At 35.3% G+C, this 23,257-nt stretch overlaps 1 protein-coding gene and 1 long non-coding RNA gene across 3 annotated transcripts in view; both read left to right on the forward strand.

Annotated features, from left to right (window-relative positions):
• Positions 1–2,217, forward strand: LOC127861861 (uncharacterized). The gene is made up of 3 exons (XR_008040325.1): positions 1–877; positions 1,472–1,524; positions 2,017–2,217. It is a non-coding gene; the product is annotated as an uncharacterized LOC127861861 (long non-coding RNA).
• Positions 2,218–4,160: 1,943 nt separating this feature from the next.
• The window catches only part of LOC127861853 (uncharacterized), a 34,867-nt gene continuing 15,770 nt past the window's right edge, over positions 4,161–23,257 (forward strand). The window contains exon 1 of one of the 2 annotated variants that reach the window (XM_052400568.1): positions 4,161–5,456. In XM_052400568.1, coding sequence (XP_052256528.1) covers positions 4,522–5,456 — 935 coding nt within the window. In that variant the 5' untranslated portion in view covers positions 4,161–4,521. The remainder of the gene's footprint in view (positions 5,457–23,257) is intronic. The other variant, XM_052400569.1, reaches the window with a different exon arrangement.

A 23,257-nucleotide genomic window follows, 5' to 3' on the forward strand; every position in this document is an offset into this window, starting at 1 on the left:
TTAAGGCATACATATTGCCCAACACACTGACCAACTATTAAATTCGGTTAGTCAAAATTGTCACTTATTATTATGCCCCCCTTCGAAGAAGAGGGGGTATATTGTTTTGCTCATGTCGGTCCGTCCGTATGTCCGTCCGTCCACCAGATGGTTTCCGGATGATAACTCAAGAACGCTTAGGCCTAGGATAATGAAACTTCATAGGTACATTGATCATGACTCGCAGATGACCCCTATTGATTTTGAGGTCACTAGGTCAAGGTCACGGTGACCAGAAATAGTACAATGGTTTCCGGATGATAACTCAAGAAGGCTTATGCCTAGGATCATGAAACTTCATAGGTACATTGATCATGACTCTGAGATGACCCCTATTGATTTTCAGGTCACTAAGTCAAAGGTCAAGGTCACAGTGACTCGAAACAGTAAAATGGTTTCCTGATGATAACTCAAGAATAATGAGGCCTAGGATCATGAAACTTCATAGGTACATTGATCATGAATGGCAGATGACCCCTGTTGATTTTCAGGTCACTAGGTCGAAGGTCAAGGTCACTGACAAAAAACGTATTCACACAATGGCTGCCACTACAACTGACAGCCCATATGGGGGGCATGCATGTTTTACAAACAGCCCTTGTTATTGTTATTCGTTGATACATGCATATTAGTTTTAGGGTGAACTAACTCCCAATTCTAACTAAAGAATGGCTTAAGGATTGTTAGAAGAAACCTGCCTTGTATTCTTTTTCAACTCCAGCTATCAGCTCTTCTACAAGGCAAGCAGCTCTATGGACACCGGCTCCATGTACCAGTTATGTAACCTGATTAACCGCAGAGATGTGACAGGATCAGACGATGTTGTGCAAATATTTCGGTAGTTTTCCAATCAAACATTCCAATTTTAACAACCGATACCTTAAAATTTAATTACCAGGAAATGTAAAAGAGGCTCTATGGGAACTCTCATAATAGCACATCATGGGTTTATGTAGAATTTGAAATAAGTATTTAAATGTGATCCCATGTTTAGAAAGTTAAGGGGTAAAATTGAAAATGCCATGGTCAAAATACAACATTTACAAATAATTGTTTCTTGGCATTAAATAAATTAACGTTAATAGTTTTATAAATAGTAATTTGTGTCATAAGTTTGAAATGATTTAGAAGTAGCTCTATGATTCCATGAATAATTTTCTATAAACCATATAATGCTATGGCAGACCTGCTGTTATTTTAACTTCTATATATACCCGGTATTTATGGTGAGTTTGGTGCAAACAAAGTACAACTTCGTTTCTTGTGAATACAATACTGCCAACAAACATTCTGTTAACGAACACAAGTGCTTTGAGCTAGTGGTTCTCAAACAGACGCTTGATATAAAAGGCGCTACATGACTGTTGATTCAAATCTTTCTTGATATAAACGCCAAAGCAACAACATGTCTGTACAAGCAACTAAATTTCAGGTTCCAAACACTGAGGACTGGGACTTGGGAGATAAGCCTGTCTGAGATGTAAAGTAAGTTGTGTTGATTAGATTGTGTGTGTTTCATAGCAGTTTTTATAGTCAGCGTTTTTTTTATGTCCCCCACCCACTATAGTGGGGGACATATTGTTTTTGCCCTGCCGGTTGGTTGGTTGGTTTGCGCCAACTTTAACATTTGCAATAACTTTTGCAATATTGAAGATAGCAACTTGATGTTTGGCATGCATATGTATCTCATGGAGCTGCACATTTTGAGTGGTGAAAGGTCAAGGTCATCCTTCAAGGTCAGAGGTCAAATATATGTGGCCAAAATCGCTAATTTTATGAATACTTTTTGCAATATTGAAGATAGCAACTTGATATTTGGCATGAATGTGTATCTCATGGAGCCGCACATTTTGAGTGGTGAAAGGTCAAGGTCATCCTTCAAGGTCAAAGGTAAAAAAAAAGCGGCGCAGAAGGGGACATAGTGTTTCTGACAAACACATTTCTTGTTTAAATTAACTTTTGCCTTTTCTGTTTGAGAAAATGTCAGCATCGGGGTGGTCACTCCAAAATCGGAAGACTGGGATGCTGACATTGCGGTGGGGAAACATCCTCCTTTCTATCTCCGCGTGGGCAAAGTAAGGCAGCGACAAATTAACCGAATGCACAGATGCTGGACCTTTCGCTGCGTGCCTGTCAATTTAAGATAGTCAAAATATTAAATAAACTTGTTGAAACGTTCACATAGTTTGTTTTGTAGAAAATGTTATATAGGTAGTAACTTGAAAATTGACTCTGTACAGTACATCACATCACACAAAACAATGCTAGCCATTGAACTCAAAGATTTGGGCTTTTTTCGACATATTTTGCGTTTAAATATTGAACAGTGGAACAAAGCTGTCTACATAATGGATCTTTATCCAGATGTTAAGTTTACATTTTAAACGAGAGATCAATGTTGGAACGCGACAAATACAGACATTGTGTACTATGTCGATATTGAGATTCTGCTGACCAATTCAAAATATGATTTATGCTGGACACACCAAGATCCCACAAACCGACTTAAAACAATTAATGGCATTTTGTTGAGCTCAACAGCTAAAAGAGCAAAACTCGTATCATTTGACCAAGAGTATTTTTGAGATATGAAATGTAGAAAGATGTTGAAATAACCAATAAAATTTGAAATATAAAGCATATCATATCATGGATGAAACCGAAGCTTTGTGCACGTATCAAACAAGTATGTTCATGGACAACTATATTGACAGACTAAAGACGTTTGAGCCTTGGTCTCCCTCAAATACAGCCTAATAAATATCAGCTTGTTTCATGCGGGCTGTATTACTTGGGACAGCACGATCGTTGCAAATGTTTTCGGTGTCGCATTGTGTTGTACCATTGGAAATCTACAGACGCTGCTTTTTTGGAGCATCGTAAACATTCACCGCATTGCCAGTTTTTGCGAATGGTGGGACAAGACTGTTGATAGACACATGCGTTGTATAATTTGTATCAGTGTACGTGTTTCAATAAAAACGTTTGAAAAGAAATTTTGATTGTGTTCGGTTATTAAGCTATATTTTACTCGTTTCCCTATTATACGATAAGCAAAACTATGAATGTGTGCACTAACTGTTAGCTAACGAAAATGTTGTAGACCGACACTACTACTCGAAATAAATACGAACAACACATAAGTGTACGGTTTAAAACGGATTTATTTTGATACAAAAACGATGCAAACAATATGTGAGAACTACAGTTCACTGTCAATCATTTTCATTTCTCTCATGCTACAACTGCAAATGTCTCGCTCCTCGGTGTAAGGCATATATAGCCTTGAATCTCCCCACACCATCTGCATCGGTTATCTAACTTCGATAAATCGAGAGTAGCGGAATCGGTCGAACGTGGGTATCCGATGAGTTCAACTTAAAGTTTACACATACAACATCAATGAAACACGTCAAAATTGAACGATAAAGTCATGAAACCTTTATAACGACTGAAGGCTATCGAAAAAAAAATTATCAAAAAGATTATTTATGAAAACTAATCTGACAAGCGCAAAAAAATGAATAAAGATACATACAATTATATTTAAATTTAAACGTTTACCCGGTAAATTGTTTACAAAACCTGAAATCGTATCGATAACGTGGCGCTTTTGTTTGCATGGCTTACGTAATAAAAGGGAACATCTTAAAACACAAAAAAAACTTTTAAAAGGATTAAATAATATACTATATGAACATAAATGTATATACTCAATAACTCGAATACACAGTCTATCCGTTTAAATTGATCATTACGGAGATTTTTTTATGTGCTGAATATGTGTTATAATGATATAATTATTTTTCAAGGTCAAGTTTCGCTAAATTATTATAAAACAGAATAATTAATAGAGGTAATTAAATGGAAATATGAGACTCATAACGTTAAATAGCTAAATAGCTTTTGTCAAATCGTATTGTGATACGAAATGCAATACAATTTGAAACTTAAAACAAATGTTGTATACCTGATCCAGCAGTACGCGTAACTTCGACTAATTTTTTTATCAAAACGCGCGAATGTTAAAGACATTGTTCTAAAGACATTAACGTTCAATAGCTGACATTTGTCGATTCTTTTCAAGCGCTCGCGGTTAACAGCAGGATTGTAGATACCATACGCTTTCGATATTAAGCATTTCAGCTCGAAACGGAATTTCTATATAACTCAAAGTACGTATATTAGCTCATAATGTTCTGTGCCAAATAAACTAATGTGTGTCGTTAGTAAACGGAGTGGCGCTGAAAAAGAAGTTAAACTTGCACTACTCTATTAAAATTCACTGTAAATCATCTTAACGTAGCTGTTTGCCGAGTTTTGTAAACGGACTGTGGAACATTTATAATGATAGGAACTATTAGCGAATATTTACAGTATTCCTTTGTCGATGATTAACTCAAAAAAATAATTCGTCATTACAAAGGATTTAAGGAAAATAGCGTTTCCGGAGAAAGACGGAGAAAGACCAATATTGGATGCATGAAGTACCGGAAGTTTGCCCCACCGTTCGAAAACCGGAGCCTGGAAATCACCGCCATGCCTCACGGGCGAGATAACGCCGCGATGACCGTCCTGGGGTTCCGGACAAAGAAACGGGACGCTAGACAAAGTATAAATACAACCAGGAATGACAGTGGTTCACTACGAGATTATAGCAAACAAATGTTCGAATTTTCCGTCAATAACGCAAACCAGATAATCACAAAACCGACTACGAAAGCATTTACAAGTCGACATATATTCAATAAAGAAACGGAAATGATGTTACACTCTCGATCGAAATCGGAAATGTCTCATCGGCATGATATCCGATGCAATGGCCCAACGGCGGACGATGGCACCCTTTACCGCTGCCGACAGCGTACCCTGAACGCAATCCGTATCAGACAGGTCCCGAATCCGGAAACTCGCTTTCATCACGACCGGTCTAGCTCAAGTCTTAGTATACGATCAACGATTCAAGATAAGAATAGATGTTTCAGAGTTCAAAGTGTCAATAGTGTCAGCAATGCTAGATCTGATTCGGTAATCAGTAACGTTTCAGTGGCAGACAGTGACGTCATTTTTGTCCCGTTAGATAACATGAACGAAAACTATAATTTAAATGTCAATGGGAGGTCAAACGTGAAGTCAATACTTTCGGTATATACCGACACCGACGACGTCACAACGCGAGAGCATTTTAATGACTTTGACTACAGAAGCCTATCAACCTTCGATAAGTCATCGAACCCGAGTTCTCTCGTGCAAAGCAGAGGCCTTCTTCCTCCAAATACGCCCTGTCAGCTTCGACTGGTTTCTCTTGACGAGCTGACGACATCGGAGTCCGACAGCGAGGAGGAATCGGATGTAACCTCGCCGCCACCACCGGAAGTCAAGAAACCACACCCTCCGTCTGGCAAGTTATCAGCAAGGTACGATTGTATTATTGTGAGTTCAGTGAATAGACATTACGTCTATGGTGAGGAGGGAATTGTTTTAATGTACGCAATACATAGACAATAATTGTATAATCGTTGGATTGATGGTATCAAAATTGTATTGTCAATAATGAAAGTTGTGTAATAATATAAGCAACCAACCCTATATAATCATTGAACTTCTGTACATTCGATAAATTTAATCAAACAGCACCAAACACTTAAATAGGAGTATCTTTAAACTTAATAGTTAACCCATATATGCCTAGCGTCTAGAAAAAAAGCCTTGGCAAACAGCGTAGACCCAGATGAGACGCCGCATAATGCGGCGTCTCATCCGGGTCTACGCTGTTTGCATAAAGGAATTTCGGTAAGAAATATTCTAAATATAGAAATAAATATACTAGACATCCCTAATTTTTGGAAATAAATTGATCCAATTTAGAAGGATGGGGGAATCCACTATGCATAAATGGGTTAAATATTGTTATAGCGCATGCATCCAAGAGGGTTTTCAGTGTCATTGAAATGTATGCTAAAGCCGATAAACGTTACGTGTGAAATTATCTCACATAATTTCTCCGTATGTAAGATCATGTGGCTAGATCGACTAGAAACTGTCAATAGGCTAGTTGGTCGACTGGTCAGTTAGTCAATTAATTTCTCTGTCGATTGGTTATCCTGTGTTTTGTCGGCAGGTCGATTGATACTCGTAGACAACGTTTGGTCGATAATACTATCCCCGCTATCGTTTCTGACAACGGGTCTGTTGTTAGCTTTGGTCTGCAAACCTGTCTGTTGTTGCCTTGGGTTTTGTCTGGCAACTTTCGGTTATAACCTTTTGTTTGGTTCCGCATGAGTGCATTTTTACCTTTGATCTGGTTAACCAACTACTGGTGATCGGTTATTATCGTTTGTCTTGCATTACAATAAGTCGGTTTGTAGCTTTTCTCTGGTCTGGCAATTAGTCCGCTTTAACCTTTGGTCTGTTCTTGACAACACTCGGTTACTAGTACATGTACATGTATATGAGTCGCGTTCTGAGAAAACTGAGCATAATACATGTGCGTAAAGTGTCGTCCCAGATTAGCATGTGCAGTCCGCACAGGCTTATCATTGACGACACTTTCCGCTTTTATGACATTTTTCGTTTAAATGAAGTCTCTTCGTAGCAAAAATCCAATTTAGGCGGAAAGTGTCGTCCCTGATTAGCCTGTTCGGACTGCACATGCTAATCTGGGACGACACTTTACGCACATACATTATGCCCAGTTTTATCAGAACATGACTCATTTGGTTTAGTCCGGTGCGGCAACTTGTCGATTGCATCCCGCTGTTTTCGGTTAGGCAACTCGTCAGTTGTAACGCATGTTTTTGTATGACAAGTCCGTTGTAACCCATGTTTTGTTATAGATTACAGTCGGTTGTAACCAATTTTTGTATGGCAACCATTACGTTGTTACCCATGTTTTGGTTTAAAAACTAGTCCGCTGTTTTGGTATGGAAACGAGTTGGCTGTAAACCATGTTTTGGTATTGCAACTGGTCTGTTATCACAATGTAGTTGTCTGATGAATATTTTGTTCGACGAATGAAATTAAATATCCGTATAGAAATATAATTTGATCTTATCGATATCTAGTTAGGAATTCAAGTATGCCTTTATGGACGAAGAGTGATCAAGGTGCATATGCATTAATCGCATAGATCATGTAGCTTGTTATGGTCGTTGATTGCTGGTAACGCGTTCAATAAGTTTTGCTTGCGGTATACAGTTACAAAATACACGATCTTCTAAAATACTTGATATATTTGAACGAATCTCTTAGGGCAAATTAAATGCACACAAGGATTGATTTCTAAATCAGGGCTTGTTAAATGCATTTTCCTTTTATACTTAATCACCTCGGTCAGTATAAGTTAACTTAATCACAACTGATTTGACCAACATGAAGCAATTATTGTTCAAACGTGAGATAAATATATGTTTGACAGATTAAATCTCCGTAAGTAGTTATGAAATTAAAACGCCGTAAAAAATTGAAAAAACATCAAATGAATTACTTTGTTGCACTGAGATGCATATCATTTTCTGCCTTCACAGATCTTTGTTGTATCCTCGCTCATGTTTTGTGAACGTTACCTTAAAGGGGCCTTTTCACAGATTTTGGCATTTTTTAACTTATTCATTAAATGCTTTATATTGATAAATATAAACATTGGATCGTAAAAGCTTCAGTAAAAAATCAAGAATAAAATCAAAAAAAGGAAAAGAACATTGCCCGGAGCAGGTTTCGAACCAGTGACCCCTGGAGTCCTGCCAGAGTCCTGAAGTAAAAACGCTTTAGCCTACTGAGCTATTCCGCCAAGTACACAAACTGAAAGTATTTTATACCTTATATAAGCAATCTTCGTAGTTTCACAAAATTTAACGACAAAAACAGAACTCTCCGAATTATTCAATCGTTTCGCGTTGCAACGCTTTATAATTTTTAGGTTTTAAAATCGTCAAAAGATGCATATTATGGCTATATTAGACCATGGTAAATGTTCAGTATTACTGTTTCCTCACAAATATCATAACTTAAACGAAAATTTGCAAATCTGAAACAACTTTTTTCAATTTTGTCAATTTACCAAAGCGTGAAAAGATCCCTTTAAGTAGTAATCGAGCATATAGGATGATGACTGCTGTATTAAGTTTTGATAAAATAAGCTTTGCACGGACATGCATCGACCTTGCATCTCTGTTTACATGCTGTCACACATCAAACGTATTATTTGAATGTAACTTTTAACGAATCTATGTTAACTAAGATTTGACGTTTTAGTAATTAACTTTTAAAAAATGCCTGATACTTAGTAGATTTTCTGATTGTATAGTGGCTAATAAAGTCTTTGATGACTGATGAATATTTTATGTGAAATGGATGGGATAATGTGCACCTGGGTACCGTTTTACTAAGCATCTTACGCAAGTCTTAGACTTACGCACATATTTTAAAATATTTGAATTTCATTTATTTCAGATTGAGGAAACGAATTTTTACTTAGAATGTAACATTATATTATGAATTTCATTTCAAACATACCAAATTTTAATGTAGCAATATTTTGAAGGAACTAGACTGAATTAAAAATAATGTGTGCGTAAGTCTACGAATTGCGTAAGTAGCTTCGTAAAACGGTACCCTGGAGCCTCAATGTGGTAGCACAAGTTCTATCGTCAAGTGAAAATCTTAACTTTGTTAAAATTGTATAAGAGAGTCCGCACGCACACAAAACGAACAGATGTGTCTTTAATGTTTTATTACATACCGCCAAGTTTATTTTGCAACGTTACATTTACTGCAACTCGCATCAAAGCAATTCACTGGTTTTGTTTGCATGTCGACAAGTACTAAATGTAGTATTTAATTGTTAGAGGCCATCAATTTGTTGGCTTTGTCCAAGTCTTCATAACATCTTATCAATATATACATGGATGTATGTCTATTAATAAAATAGACCATTACATCATTTTGTTCAAACACTACCTACCCAAGCTGAATACATTCAAGTATGTATTAACTGTAGTTACTAATGTTATTTTAAACACATGGCCAAACACATGCTTCAATGGACTCATATATAATGTCAACATAATGTATAAATAAAAACAATAAATATGAATTTATTATAAAACTTCCATTTCTAGATGTCTCTGTAATACAGCATTATAATACGCCACTTGTACAAATTAATATACTCAGATCGAACAGGAAATATTGCAGTACTTATATTAGATTTCAATAAAATAATATACTTCAACCATATACTAGCGTAAAAAGCGAGCGCACGTTAATTGAGGCAATTTCCCAAGTCTTTAGATATATTGATAACGATCAATTATGCACCCATTACATCAATATACTTCAGTGTCTTACGCACACACACATCGACACCATTTCTTCAGACTGTATTTCGCTGTGATCGATTTGAATGGGTCACATTCGATTAAACTTTAATAACGTTTCAGATTCCTACGGTGGCACTAAGGTGACATCACCGCTCAAAAAAAAAAAATCGGGAAAACACAAGTTATGTTTTCCCGTCGCCAAAAAAAAAATTAACTCGGGGAAACACAAAATAAGTCTGTTTTCAGGAGTTATTTTTTTTTTACGACGGGAAAACAAAAGTTCTGTTTTCACGTCTTTTTTTTTTTTGGAGCGGAAAACACATGTTCTGTTTTCCCGTCTCTTTTTTTTGAGACTTGAAAACACAATCGCTAAATTGTGCGCACAAGATAATTGGCCAATCAAAGACGCGGATTATATGGAGGGAACATTTGAAAACGTCCTAAAGGCAAGTTCTGATATAACAAAACATACTACTACTACTATTACTACTACTACTACTACTACTACTACTACTACTACTTCTACTACTACTACTACTACTACTACTACTACTACTACTACTACTACTACTACTACTACTTCTACTACTTCTACTACTACTACTACTACAGCAGCAGTAGCAGTAGCAGTAGTAGTAGGAGGAGGAGGAGGAGCAGTAACAGCAGTAGCAGTAGCGATAGTAGTAGTTGTAGTATTAATAGTAGTAGTTGTAGTAGTAGTAGTAGTAGTAGTAGTAATAGTAGTAGTAGTAGCAGCAGCAGAAGCAGCAACAACAGCAGCAGCAGTAGTAGTAGTAGTAATAGTAGTTGTATTAGTAGTAGTAGTAGTAGTAGTGGTAGTAGTAGTAGTAGTAGTAGTAGTAGTAGTAGCTGTAGTAGTAGTAGTAGTAGTAGTAGTAGCAGTAGCAGTAGCAGAAGTAGTAGGAAGAGGAGGAGGAGCAGTAACAGCAGTAGCAGTAGCGATAGTAGTAGTAGTAGTAGTAGAAGTAGTAGTAAAAGTAGTAGTAGTAGTAGTAGCAGCAACAACAGCAGCAGCAGTAGTAGTAGTAGTAGTAAAAGTAGTAGTAGTAGTAGTAGTAGTAGTAGTAGTAGTAGTAGTAGTAGTAGTAGTAGTAGTAGTAGTAGTAGTAGTAGCAGCAGCAGAATCAGCAACAACAGCAGTAGCAGTAGTAGTAGTAATAGTAGTAGTAGTAGTAGTAGTAGTAGTAGAAGTAGTAGTAGTAGTAGTAGTAGTAGTAGTAGTAGAAGTAGTAGTAGTAGTAGTAGTAGTAGTAGTAGTAGAAGTAGTAGTAGTAGTAGTTGTTGTAGTAGAGGTAGTAGTAGTAGTTGTAGTAGTAGTAACAGCAGCAGCAACAACAGCAGCAGCAGTATTAGTTGTAGCAGTAGTAGTAGTAGTAGTAGTAGTAGAAGTAGTAGTAGTAGTAGTAGTAGTAGTAGTAGTAGTAGTAGTAGTAGTAGTAGTAGTAGTATGTTTTGTTATATCAGAACTTGCCTTTAGGACGTTTTCAAATGTTCCCTCCATATAATCTGCGTCTTTGATTGGCCGATTATCTTGTGCGCACAATATAGCGATTGTGTTTTCAAGTCTCAAAAAAAGAGACGGGAAAACAGAACTTGTGTTTTCCGCTCCAAAAAAAAAAGACGTGAAAACAGAACTTTTGTTTTCCCGTCGCCAAAAAAAAAAAACTACTGAAAACAGACTTATTTTGTGTTTCCCCGAGTTAATTTTTTTTGGCAACGGGAAAACATAACTTGTGTTTTCCCGACTTTTTTTGGGAGCGGTGATCTCACCTTAGTGCCACCGTAGATTCCACTAAATGAAATTTGAATTAATCCCATAGATCAGGTAGCTCGTTATCTTCCTTTAACGTCGCGACTTTTATGTTGAAATATATTAATGGCCGTTGATTGCTGTCAATGCGCTCAATAACCCTTTTTGCGAAACACGTGATTTATTTGTAAGAATCTCTTTTCAAAAATGACACACTGAATGCTAATCTCTAAATCAGGGCATTGTAACAAAAATTTGCCTTTTATACGGAATGGTCCTGGTCGGTACTCCGTTAACTTAATCACGGTTGTCTAATAAAAGATCAATCTAAAGAAACCTTTGGTATATTGATGCATGAGCGATTAATTTACCGTAGTAATTAAAGTAAAACGCATTTTAAAATGTTAACATCGACGACTGTATTTGTTGCACATTTGAATATAGTTTTACCTTAGGCAACATACTGTTCGTTGATATTGGTCTGAATTGTATCCTCGCTCATGTATATGGGTCTTACTCTGTGAAAGGGGGTTTAATGCACTTGCGTAAAGTGTCGTCCCAGATTAGCATGTGCAGTCGGCACAGGCTAATCAGGGACGACACTTTCCGCCTACACTTAATTTTGGCTAAGAAGATACTTTCTTAAAACGAAACATAGCATATAAGCAGAAAGTATCGTCCCTGATTAGCCTGTGCGCACTGCACATGCTAATCTCGGACGACACTTTACGCACATGCATTAAACACCATTTTTACAGAGCACGGCACACACATTGTGAGTGTTACCTTAAATACTATTCAGCTATATAGGGACCTGACTGCTGTATACATTTTCGATAAGGTCTGAACCGCGCTCTGAGAAAACTGGGCTTAATACTTGCATGTAAAGTGCCGTCCCCGATTAGCCTGTGTAGTCCGCCTCAGCATGACTTTCTCAAATAATAGCCTTCGTTAAAAAACTTTAAAGTTTCTCAAATTCATCAAGCCCTGTTTCTCAGAGCGCGGCTCATTGTCCTTCTTGGAGCAAATATCTGCTTTTTATCGTATCCCACGGAAATAAATCGACCTTAAAAACTCTCACACACGCAAACGTATTTTATGTGAAGTAACTATGGACGAATCTATAATCTTTACACTACCAGGTAGAACATTGTTTGAAAACTTATTGAAAGTATTGTGAAGCAAGCGTCGATATGATGTGGTTGACCCAAATGAATTAATGTATTGGTGGACGAACTTTTGTAAGAATGCCTGAAACTTCAAACGAATTCTTAAGAACATTTTCTGATTTTACAGTAGGTCATAAAGTCCTTGATTAATAGTACATGTAAAATGGATGAAATAATGCGTACTTCAAACCTCGATGTGGTCGCACAAGTTCTTTTGTCGAGTGAATGTCTTAACTTCGTTAAAACTGTATAAGAGAGACGCACACTAACACAAAACGAACACAAGTATATTTTGCGACGTTTCATTTACTGCAACTCTCATCACAGCAATGTACCTGTTTTGTTGACATGTCTAACAAGTACTAGTATTCAATGGTTAGTGGCCATCAATGTGTTGGCTTGGCCCGTGTCTTCATGACATCTAATCAATGTACCGATGGGAGTAATGCCGACAAATGAAACAAACCAGTTTAATTTAAACCTTTTTGTTTTAGCTCGATTGCCAAGAAAGCCTAAGGCTTATTTGAAACGCTCTTGAATACGTTTTCTGGGACTAGAACCAGTATTTGGTGTCTATGGGGGAAATCTAAAGAACGCTCCCACAGTGGGGATCAACCCGTGACCTCCCGATCGCTAGGCGGACACCATATCCGCTACGTCACTGCGACCTAAACAAATAAACAGACCAGTTTATCACATACATCTAGTTCAAATGCGTGTTACCAAAGTTGAAAACATTCCAGCATGCATTTTATATCTGTAATGACTGACATAATAAATTCCTGACTAATTACTAATTTTATTCCAACATATTTAATTATATATACTAATATATAAGAAGTAATACTAGTAAAACACGAAAATGTCACTGACTTCGTTGTACACGTGTTTATCATATAGCGGAAAAATATGTGATCAAGAAATGGGTACACACAGTATGTATCGAACAATGGCACTAATATAATTTGAAACCCGTTAAACAACGGTCAAGTGGCATTGTAAGGCATTGAACAATCGGATCTGAAAATCAGTTTTAGTTGTAGTCACGTGCGCCTATCTACACAGTTGACCTTAATATGTTTGCTTTTATCCGACAACTTTTTAAATAAACTGGTATCAACAGAACAGAGAGTGACGCGTTATGCCAGGTTTCAACTTTAGTCAAGACATTTATTTAATTGTTTTGACCATTTTTTCCCTTCACATGTCTGGCGCTTGTTTCCAACACATGCTTCAATGAACACATTGTCATATGAACGTTTACATCGTGTCACCTTAATATATAAATAAAATTGTTAATGAATTTATATAAAAAGCATGAACTATTCTAAATAACTTTGTATTAAAGCTTTTTAAGACGCTAATTGTCAGACCTTATATAGGACTTCAGGTCTCCGATCGGGCTTGACTTTGACTATATCGCGGTCCAACCATGCAATATCGTACCAAAACGTGCACACATTAAGTTATGCGTTTTCAAAAGGCTATAGATTAATTGATAAATATAAATAATGCACATATTAAACAAATATTCTTTAGTGTTTGACACACATGCCGGCATCATTTCTTAAGACTAATTTTGCCAGTGGTCGGTATGAATGGGCCACATTTGATTTAATTTTAATTATGCTTCAGCTTCCACTAAATTATTCGCAGTTTTCAATAAAAGTCTATGTATAACTCAACCCCATGCTTAGAAGAATTTTGTAAAAAGTCATGAGTGTCTGTATAATAGACAATTTAAATATGGTCGTCACTTGTAAATTGATACGGTCATAATACCATAATTTAAATATTTAATAGAGTCATCACGCCCTGACAGGTCAGATTGCAGACTATATATAACAGTCGATATGTCACATCACCAAATAGCCGTATATAATCTTTCACTGTGTGTCTTTCGTTGTATGAGATTGAGGTGCTATTTAGTAGAACTGTTTACTTAAGTACAATGCTCAGACGCACATCGCATACTATGCTTTAGTAAATATTATATACCCTGTAATAACAGTATCTCACATGTGTCTTGTATGGTGTAGTTTTTATTGCACATTAAGCAGATATAGTAAACATCATCATATTTCATGCCAAGTATCATATAACAGCTTTAATAAACGCCAATGCAAATCTATATACAATACAATTGATTATTTAATTTTATTCCGGATCTTACATGTATGTGGCATGCGTAGTGCGTACCAACCAAAATATTCTGCTAGGTTTCATTTTTTTTTGCAAAAGGCTGAACAGGATTTGAAGATAATGATATGCTTATAGGCACATATTATTTATAATGTAATTGTGTATGAATCGCATTCATGAAAAACTGACGCATTTGTAAAAGATTTTGTTCACGACAAAACACATTGGCTGTTCGTCAGACCACAGGTGGTTAGCGTGTTGCTATGATTTTAATTAGTGAAAACATCATTGTGAATGATAAATAATCATACTATAACAAAACATTAACTTTTCTGAAAAAAAAAATCACTATCAAATATATATACAACAAGGTATGCAACTCAAAATCACCCCAAAACGGGGTGCATCGCTTTGAACAGTCATATCTTCATCAATTGTGCAGCGATTTTCACGATCTCGGTCTTATTCAACGCAGAAATGAATTTCCTTTCTGGAAATGTATATGTCTTGCAATATTTTCTACAAATGCTGGGTCAACTTTTAAGAAATAACACGATACACAACTCGCGTGACCCAGTTGACAATGATCATGCAGTCTTTAAGACTGAAATCTTCACGGAGTAAAGGGCATCTTCCCTACAAAGTTCATGTACCTCGATACCATAATTCAATAAAACGTATAAAAAAACATTATTACCGTTCTTGTCGTTACATTATGCATCAAGACTAACTGTCCAGCGCCGTTTAAAACCTTTGTTTACATACATTTCAACTAACTGACATTTTAAACACACGAGTGATTTAATTGGTCCAATGCGGAAGTGTGTCTTTACAACTGGAGATTTCATTCATAAAGACTGCATAATAATTGTCAACTGGGTCATGCGAGTTGTGTATCGTGTTATTTGTTAAAAGTTGACCCAGAATTTGTAAACATATTGCAAGACATGTACATTTCCAGAAAGGAAATTCATTTCTGCGTTGAATAAGACCGAGATCGTGAAAATCGCTGCACAATTGATGAAGATATGGCTGTTCAAAGCGATGCACCCCGTTTTGGGGTGATTTTGAGTTGCATACCTTGTTATATATATATTTGATAGTGAATTTTTTTTCATATTATTTAATTTTTCGTTATAATATGATTATTTATCATTCAAAATGATGTTTTCACTAATTAATATCATAGCCACACGCTAACACCTGTGCGTCAGACGGACAATTTTATAGTGATTTCTGAATGTTGTCGTTTACTTATCTTAACCTTAATTTTAGACTAGAGTGGACAAATGCAAACGTTTTATATGAGGAAACAGTTCATTATCCAAAATTAAAATCGAACACCATAATTTCACCGGACTCATTTGCCATGGATTTAAGGGAGGCAGCCAGAAAATAAATACATATATTATGCAATTTTGCAGATTTAAGATGGATGAGATATTGGAAGAGTAAGAGTTTCCTTTTATCACGATCATTTATTAATCATGAACTAATGTATAACACATTAAATAACTAGCTATATTTATGGCGTTTATTTTTTTTACCACCAGATCCGACAACACCTGTGTACTCGTGTGTTAATGTCTTCCTTTCACCTTCAATATTTCTTTAACTGTCTTTTAGATAATTTCTCACGAAAACGTGTATGTATATACATCTTATTTCCAATTAACCAGTGGGATTACTATTGGCCATTAATAATATACGTAGTTTACATGAGTGTGTTCAGAGTTTTATCCAAATACACATCACACCTATATTGAATTATAATGTGCATATTTCTGTCCTAAGTCGTTCCAAAGTTTGGAATACATCTAAACATAAACCAATGCAGTTAGGTATCAAATTTATTGCCACTTGAAGAAAGCTATCAGAACTCGATATTAAACTCAATTTGTTGACTTAACTTCAAGTGGTCGCTTCAAAATTGTGCATGATGTTTGCATACTCAGAGAGAGTGGAGCAAGATCACTTTAATTCGGTTTTAAATCAAACTTACTTAACTCAGTGTAACCGTTCTGTTTAGAATATTGACATCTTAAAGATAACAACCAAACCACTATTTAATATGTATTTCTCCCATATCAAGCGAGTAAAAATCTAGAATGAACATGCAAACTTGGTAGTATTTTGTGTTAAAAAAACAAGCAGGATTTAAAGAACAATTCCATCGTAATAAATCACAAAATACAAATGAATAAGCATATGGTTTAATCTATTTTTATTTGGTCAACATTTTACAATGATATATAGTTAGGAATGATAATTTCGTAATAATATCGCCGAGGCGTAGTGGGTACGGTGTGCGCCTAGCGTCCGGGATGTCAAGGATTCGAACCCCACAATTTGAGCGTTATTTAAATCTCCAAAAAAAACAATAAGTACTGGTTTGAATCTCTCGAAACGGACTCGATAGCGTTTCAAATAAGCCTTAAGCTTTCGATGCAATCTTGCTAAAATTAATAGGTTTAAAATTATAATTTTAACACATTATATGATAAGTACAAACTTGTCTCCGTTGTCGGGATGTCGGTGATTTGATATCAAAATCTCATTGAAGGGTGGTCACGTTGAACAGTTTGTAAAACCTGCATAGTGTCACTGACACTTTTGCTTATAATGATTTGATATTATAATTGTGTATTTGTTTATCGACCGATAATTAATTGTATTGCAACAACTATATTACTTTAAAATAATGCAAATGTTATTGAATTTGAATAAGTATACCCCTCAAACATTTAGAGATTTACCTTTACTAGCTCAAACGTGAATATATTTATTGCTTATCATGACCTTTATGATAATAAACTATTAAAGTGTCAGCAACTAATATAAAATATAATGTGGGATAATTTGTTGGGCATTGTTTTTGTTTCTAGGACAAATAGTGTGTTTTAAATTTCATTGACCTTTTCGCACTGATACGACATAACGAGACAAAACAGTGGAACCAGATACGGAACCAGAAGTAGTTTACGTGAAACTGGTCTTAAAAGGCCCGCACTACCAAGTCGATGACGTCAAGGGAGCCGTTTCATCTTTGGTTGCAGAGCAGTTGCAGTTGCACATTTGCAAATAATTGCAACTTTCAACTTTATATCCGTTTCATTAAATAAGTTGCAGATCCAACGTGCACCTGTAGGTTGCAAATTTGTAAACGACTCCAAAGTGTCCATTGACAATTCAGAACGAGAACATTTGGCGATTCAGGACGATGTGTTATTAGCAGAAAATAACGCGAGTGTAAAAAATGTCAACGCACATGTTAAACCGAAGCTACAGACCTCAATTGTAGTCAAAGCGGACGCAAAGGCACTTGATGATTGACAATGCCGTGAATAAACACACTGCTCTTGAGAAAAAGTCGAAACAAGATATTAAAATGTATTTGAAAAACCAATAAAAATCGCAAATGTTAATGAATGTGGAGATATGGTGAAATAATATTTTGCAAATAATTATCAGATCATTCAAAGCGGTGATATTAAAAAACGATGAAGGTTTAGAACGATCGATTGTTTAAAGTTAACCAGGATTGCCTCCATTCATATGTCATTGTTCGAAGAAGAAATCTCGAGAAGTAGAACTCAAACACTGGCTAGCAACCACGTGTTTTCGACAGGAAATTGTTGACATTCTCGTTTCGTTACGACGAAAGTATTTTCACCAATATTTCGCCACCCCCTTCCATGGGTTGTGTGTTTTGAATAAAGCGTCGTTTGTTGCAGATTTATTCAAAGCCTCTGATTAGTTGTTACTCTTAATGTCGAATATTGTATAAGTACACTTCAGTGCACAATCATCTACTAGAATTAATTACCATCAGCATCATCTCGCAGACGGCCATTAATAATTTATTTTTGACAACTTTTGTTGCATTTGCTTCATGATTGTTATTTAAGACAGCAAAGAATTTACATATGAGTGGTATCATCTGAAGCGAGAAAAATACCATTTAACTTATTTTTACGTCGCATTATTTTGTACAGAAAGTGTGCATTGTAACATTGCAGACATACGAATTAAATTTTACATAGTGACTAAATGTGAAGCATGTGTTATTTGAACAACAAATGGACAAGACATGAGCAACCTTTCAGGAATGCAAGCTTTGCTTTGTAAATTCTGTGTTAACAATATTACGAAAAAGAATAAGTACAATATATTTATATATGTAATATTTTTAAGAAATCAGTATCTGAAAGCAAGATCATTTTGCAATTTGTATAATAAAAGATGTTTCATGGTACAAACACAACATTCCACATTAAGAGTTATTCGTTGAAATCCAGGGAGTTATCACAACAGCATCATGTTTTACATTTTGACCCCATATTGATCGATAATTGTGCGAGGAAAGAGCTCTTATATGATACTTTAAATGAATTTTAATGAAATTATACTTTAAATGAATTCAAATGAAAATCTTCTCAGATGTGGGTCCCCATTGTCTTCCATGAATGGATGAGTCGTTATTGTAAAATCCATTGATACATCTGCACTTGAAGCCGCTTTATTGTAGTACATAAATGTACTTCGTAAGTTCTCAAGCTCTCTCCAAAAAGATATATTTTACCAGACAAACAATTGAATGATTTAATTTCTAAATCAAGATTGCTTACTTTATTCAATTTTAGTAACTATAGATCGCCTTTTAAATCTTTCAGTGCTGGAACCGAATTTTGAAGGCCTTTGCAAACAGTTTGGATCCAGATGAGACGCCACAGAACGTGGCGTCTCATCAGGATCCAAACTGTTTGCTATTCTGATAGTATTCTTTGAAAAAATGAAGAAAATGCTAATTTTAGAAATTCAGCAGACGACATTTTCGCAGACGACAAATATCCCAGCATGCAAAGGGTTAATGACAAGAGACCAATTGCCTATACAATACAGTGCAATACATGCAACTCACGATGTTAGATAAAACGTGACATCTTTATGTTTAACAAATCTTGCAACGGTTACTAACACATGATATATATAAACATGAAGTGTGTGTTTGCGGATGAAAAAAAATAGTCTCACATTGACCCCGAAGACACGTGAATGTTTCCACGCAGGTCATTACAATAATCTACTTATAAATCAGTTACTCAACGGTCAAGTGGTAAACTAAGCGGATGAACAAACTGTTCCAAAAATGTAATAGTCATAACTATAGTAAGTTATAGTCAGGCGCGCTTTTCTACTCAGTTTACCTTAATATATTTGCTTGTAACCGCAAAATATATCATATTAATATTACGAAAACTAGTTTCAACAGAACATAAACTATAGTCTTACTCAAAAGTTATCGTATCTGAAATCACAATTTAAGTACCTATCAGACAAACAGCCAATGGTCTGTCGACGTTTGTCGTGCTTAACATCTTTTAAAATGCACCATTTTTCTATGAATGTGATACATACACAATATAGTTGAAGCAACAAAATAAGAAATGAAATAATTTGACGATAAACATAGCATAATATAAATCTCGTTTTAAGCTCTCGTCTATTTAAATTGAGACCTAGCAGGGTCAGTTGGTTGGTAAGTATGCATAACTTTCACATAAAGGTAATCTTCTGTATAAAAGTAAATAATCATACGTATCGTATATACAGTGTAATGACACTAACAAAATGCTGTAATATTATACTTCGCATGATATCTAATTATGTTTGGCATGCGATTTTTAAATGCCATATAAGCTACAATTATACACGACACAACAATAGTACTGGTAATTACAGGGTGTATAATATTTACTTAAGCACAGTATGTGACGTGCGTCTATGCATTGTAGAACAATCCCCCTTGACAGCACATTATTCACATTGAGGGATGAAAGCTTTGCTTAGGTGTACAAACATTGTGTTTACACTATCACGATAAATTATAAGCATGATATAGTTTTCAGAAATTAGTATACCTATTAACAATATTAAATATATTGTAAATGACGAAAAATCTAGGATATTTGAAAAAGAAATTGTCAAATGGAGAAGTGCAGTCAATAGTAATACTGGAACTAGAGGTGTTGGCCATAATAAATTGAGACTGTATAGATTATTTAAAACATACTTTGGAACAGAAGTCTATGTTAAAGACAGCATACCATTTTTGTATAGAAGTGCATTAGCTAAGTTTCGATGCGGTGTGGCACCGCTTAGATTAGAAACTGGTCGATACGAAAATATTGAATTGGGTAATCGAACATGTTTCCATTGAAAAAACATAGTGGAGGATGAGATACATGTACTTTTTCGTTGTCCTTTATATGTGAATATCAGGAAAAGTCTAATGGACAATTTAATTAAAACTTCAAATAGTCACAATATATCAGATACTGAGAAACTAAAATACACATTTGCAGATGAGAGGTTGCTTTATATGTCAGCCAAATCCTACTTTAGTATTCTCAAAGAAAGAAGGAAAATTTATATTCACAGTGAATTGTATATTATTAAGTTTTATGCTGTACAATTGTAAAATAGTTTATAGACTAGTCTAGGTTTTAAAAAGCAAATGGTATTTTAATGAATGAACAATATTGACAAGTGTGAATAATACCACATAGTCTTAGCTACAATAACTTTTTTTAATAGAAGTAAGTTTTAACCATGTGGAATTGATTTGATAGTCAAAAATTGTTAATGTATATAAGTATATAATTATATAGTCTCTTATAAATCATTTTATGATTGGTCGCATACATGTAACTGTGCTTTTATATGTATTTTAATTGTATATGTATTGCGAATGAGACTTTAATAAGACATTGAATTGAATTGACTGAAATTGAATTGAGAATTTGCGTTTCGGATCATTTTGGAGGTTTTGTAACAATTAGAAGTGTCATGATAAAGACACAACATACCGCCTTCTAAGTGCTGTCAAACGGTTGTCCCAAGTCACTTTCAATGAAATTGCTCGTAATAATGTTGATTTTGAGCGCGTAAGACGTTTTATCATAAGGTCTGTGTAAAATTACTGGTTAAGTTTGCAAATAATAAACCCCCAATACAAAAGCTGGGTTTTTTGTGGACATATGGTTGCCGTTTGAATACATGTAGATAAATCGGTACAGTATTTTAATGTTGGACATATAGAACAAATGATGTGTGGCGTACAGAAAGTATTTATTGCTGAAAGTGGGTTCTTCAATTAACATGAACATGCCTTGCGTGTAGCCGCGAAGAAATGTATTGTTCGTAATAATAAAGAGTTTTTTGTTGAATTCCCGGAAAGAGTAAGAATAGCATCGTCTTTAATATTTCCATAATTGTGCTTGGAAACAGCTTTTATATAATACTTTAAATGAGTTCTAAAAGAAATCTACGGCATGGATATGGGTCCTCGCGGTTTTCGATGAAGGAATTCGTTTTTGCAAAATAAGTGGGTAATTATGTATCTGAAAGTGTTATATGGTAATCATAAATGCACTAGTAAACCCTGCATAAGTTCTTGTGCACTGACCAACAAGACATTTTTGACAATACCATCGACTGAATGTCTTCATTCCTTACTTGAGAATTTTACCTTGATTAATTTAATACTATTACAGAATTATTAACATAAGAGTTACTTTAATCTCGACATTTATTACAGGAAAGTACCCAAATGCATCGCATTACAGCGAAATACATACCGCACACCATTTATATTTTGGATAACACGTGACAGCAATATTTGTGGAACACGTGTCTAGTTCGATTTTGCAAATCAACTTTTTGAACCCATGACATAAATGAACTGAGTATCGGGCTGTGTTTCAAAGTACACAGTGATGGGGGCATTGTTTGCGGATTGACAAAACTAGTCTTGACCTCACGTGCCACCTTCTGCGCACGTGAAAGTTAAAGGTTACCCATATCGAAAGAAAATAAGTTTTGTAATCCAATATTACCACTCGTATTTGGTTGGGTCTCTTGGTTTGACCACTTACTATTGTTTTGAAAATGTTGCTAATCTTCTTTGAAGCCAGTAAACAGCGGTCAAGTGGTATTGTAAGCGAATGAACTGACGGAATTAAAAAATAACGTTTTAGTCACGTGCGCCTGTGTACGCAGTTGGCCTTCGTTTATTTGCTTTTATCCGCCAACTACCGGTACGTTAATATTACGAAAAGTGGTTTCAACAAACACAGGTAAAGAGAATATGCCAAGTTTTAACCCAAGTCAACTTATTTATTCATTTACATACCTAAGCCATTTTGTCACACACATATTTTGGCGATTGTAACTCACAAATTCAAATGTTGTGAGTAAATATTAGACATTTTAAATTCCGAGAAATGATCGGGAGACACCCGAATTAAAATATGAAAAGTGACAACTTGCTTGCCCAGCTCAAGAAAATACATATATACAAGACAACATTAGATTATCAAATATTAAAGATAACCTTCTCTAAACGGCTAGATGAGATTGCCACGGTTCATACGATTTACTTAAAAAATGATCATTTTCTAATTATAAACATAAAATTAAAGATCTTTTTGTTTCTATTCTGATTGGTCCGAGCAAACGTGGTTATATGTAGGGCACGAAGTTTTGGAACATACTAGGAGTAATAAATGAATTTCAAAGGTTTTTTATAACATAGGGTACATACTACATGTATATTAAAACCACTATAAAGCAGAATGCACTTTAGTTATAAATCAAATTGTAAAGTACTAGTAATAAACCCAATATAAATTCATTTTCTTAAACAGCTTGATGTCCCTCTTTTGTGACCAACAGACATACTGACAAACATATTGACGGACGGACGGACGCTACTTAAGAAAACTTGTAACATAAACGAGCGGTGCAGTGTCTGT

The sequence above is a fragment of the Dreissena polymorpha genome, chromosome 16 (assembly GCF_020536995.1).
Source record: "Dreissena polymorpha isolate Duluth1 chromosome 16, UMN_Dpol_1.0, whole genome shotgun sequence".
NCBI classification, from domain to species: domain Eukaryota; kingdom Metazoa; phylum Mollusca; class Bivalvia; order Myida; family Dreissenidae; genus Dreissena; species Dreissena polymorpha.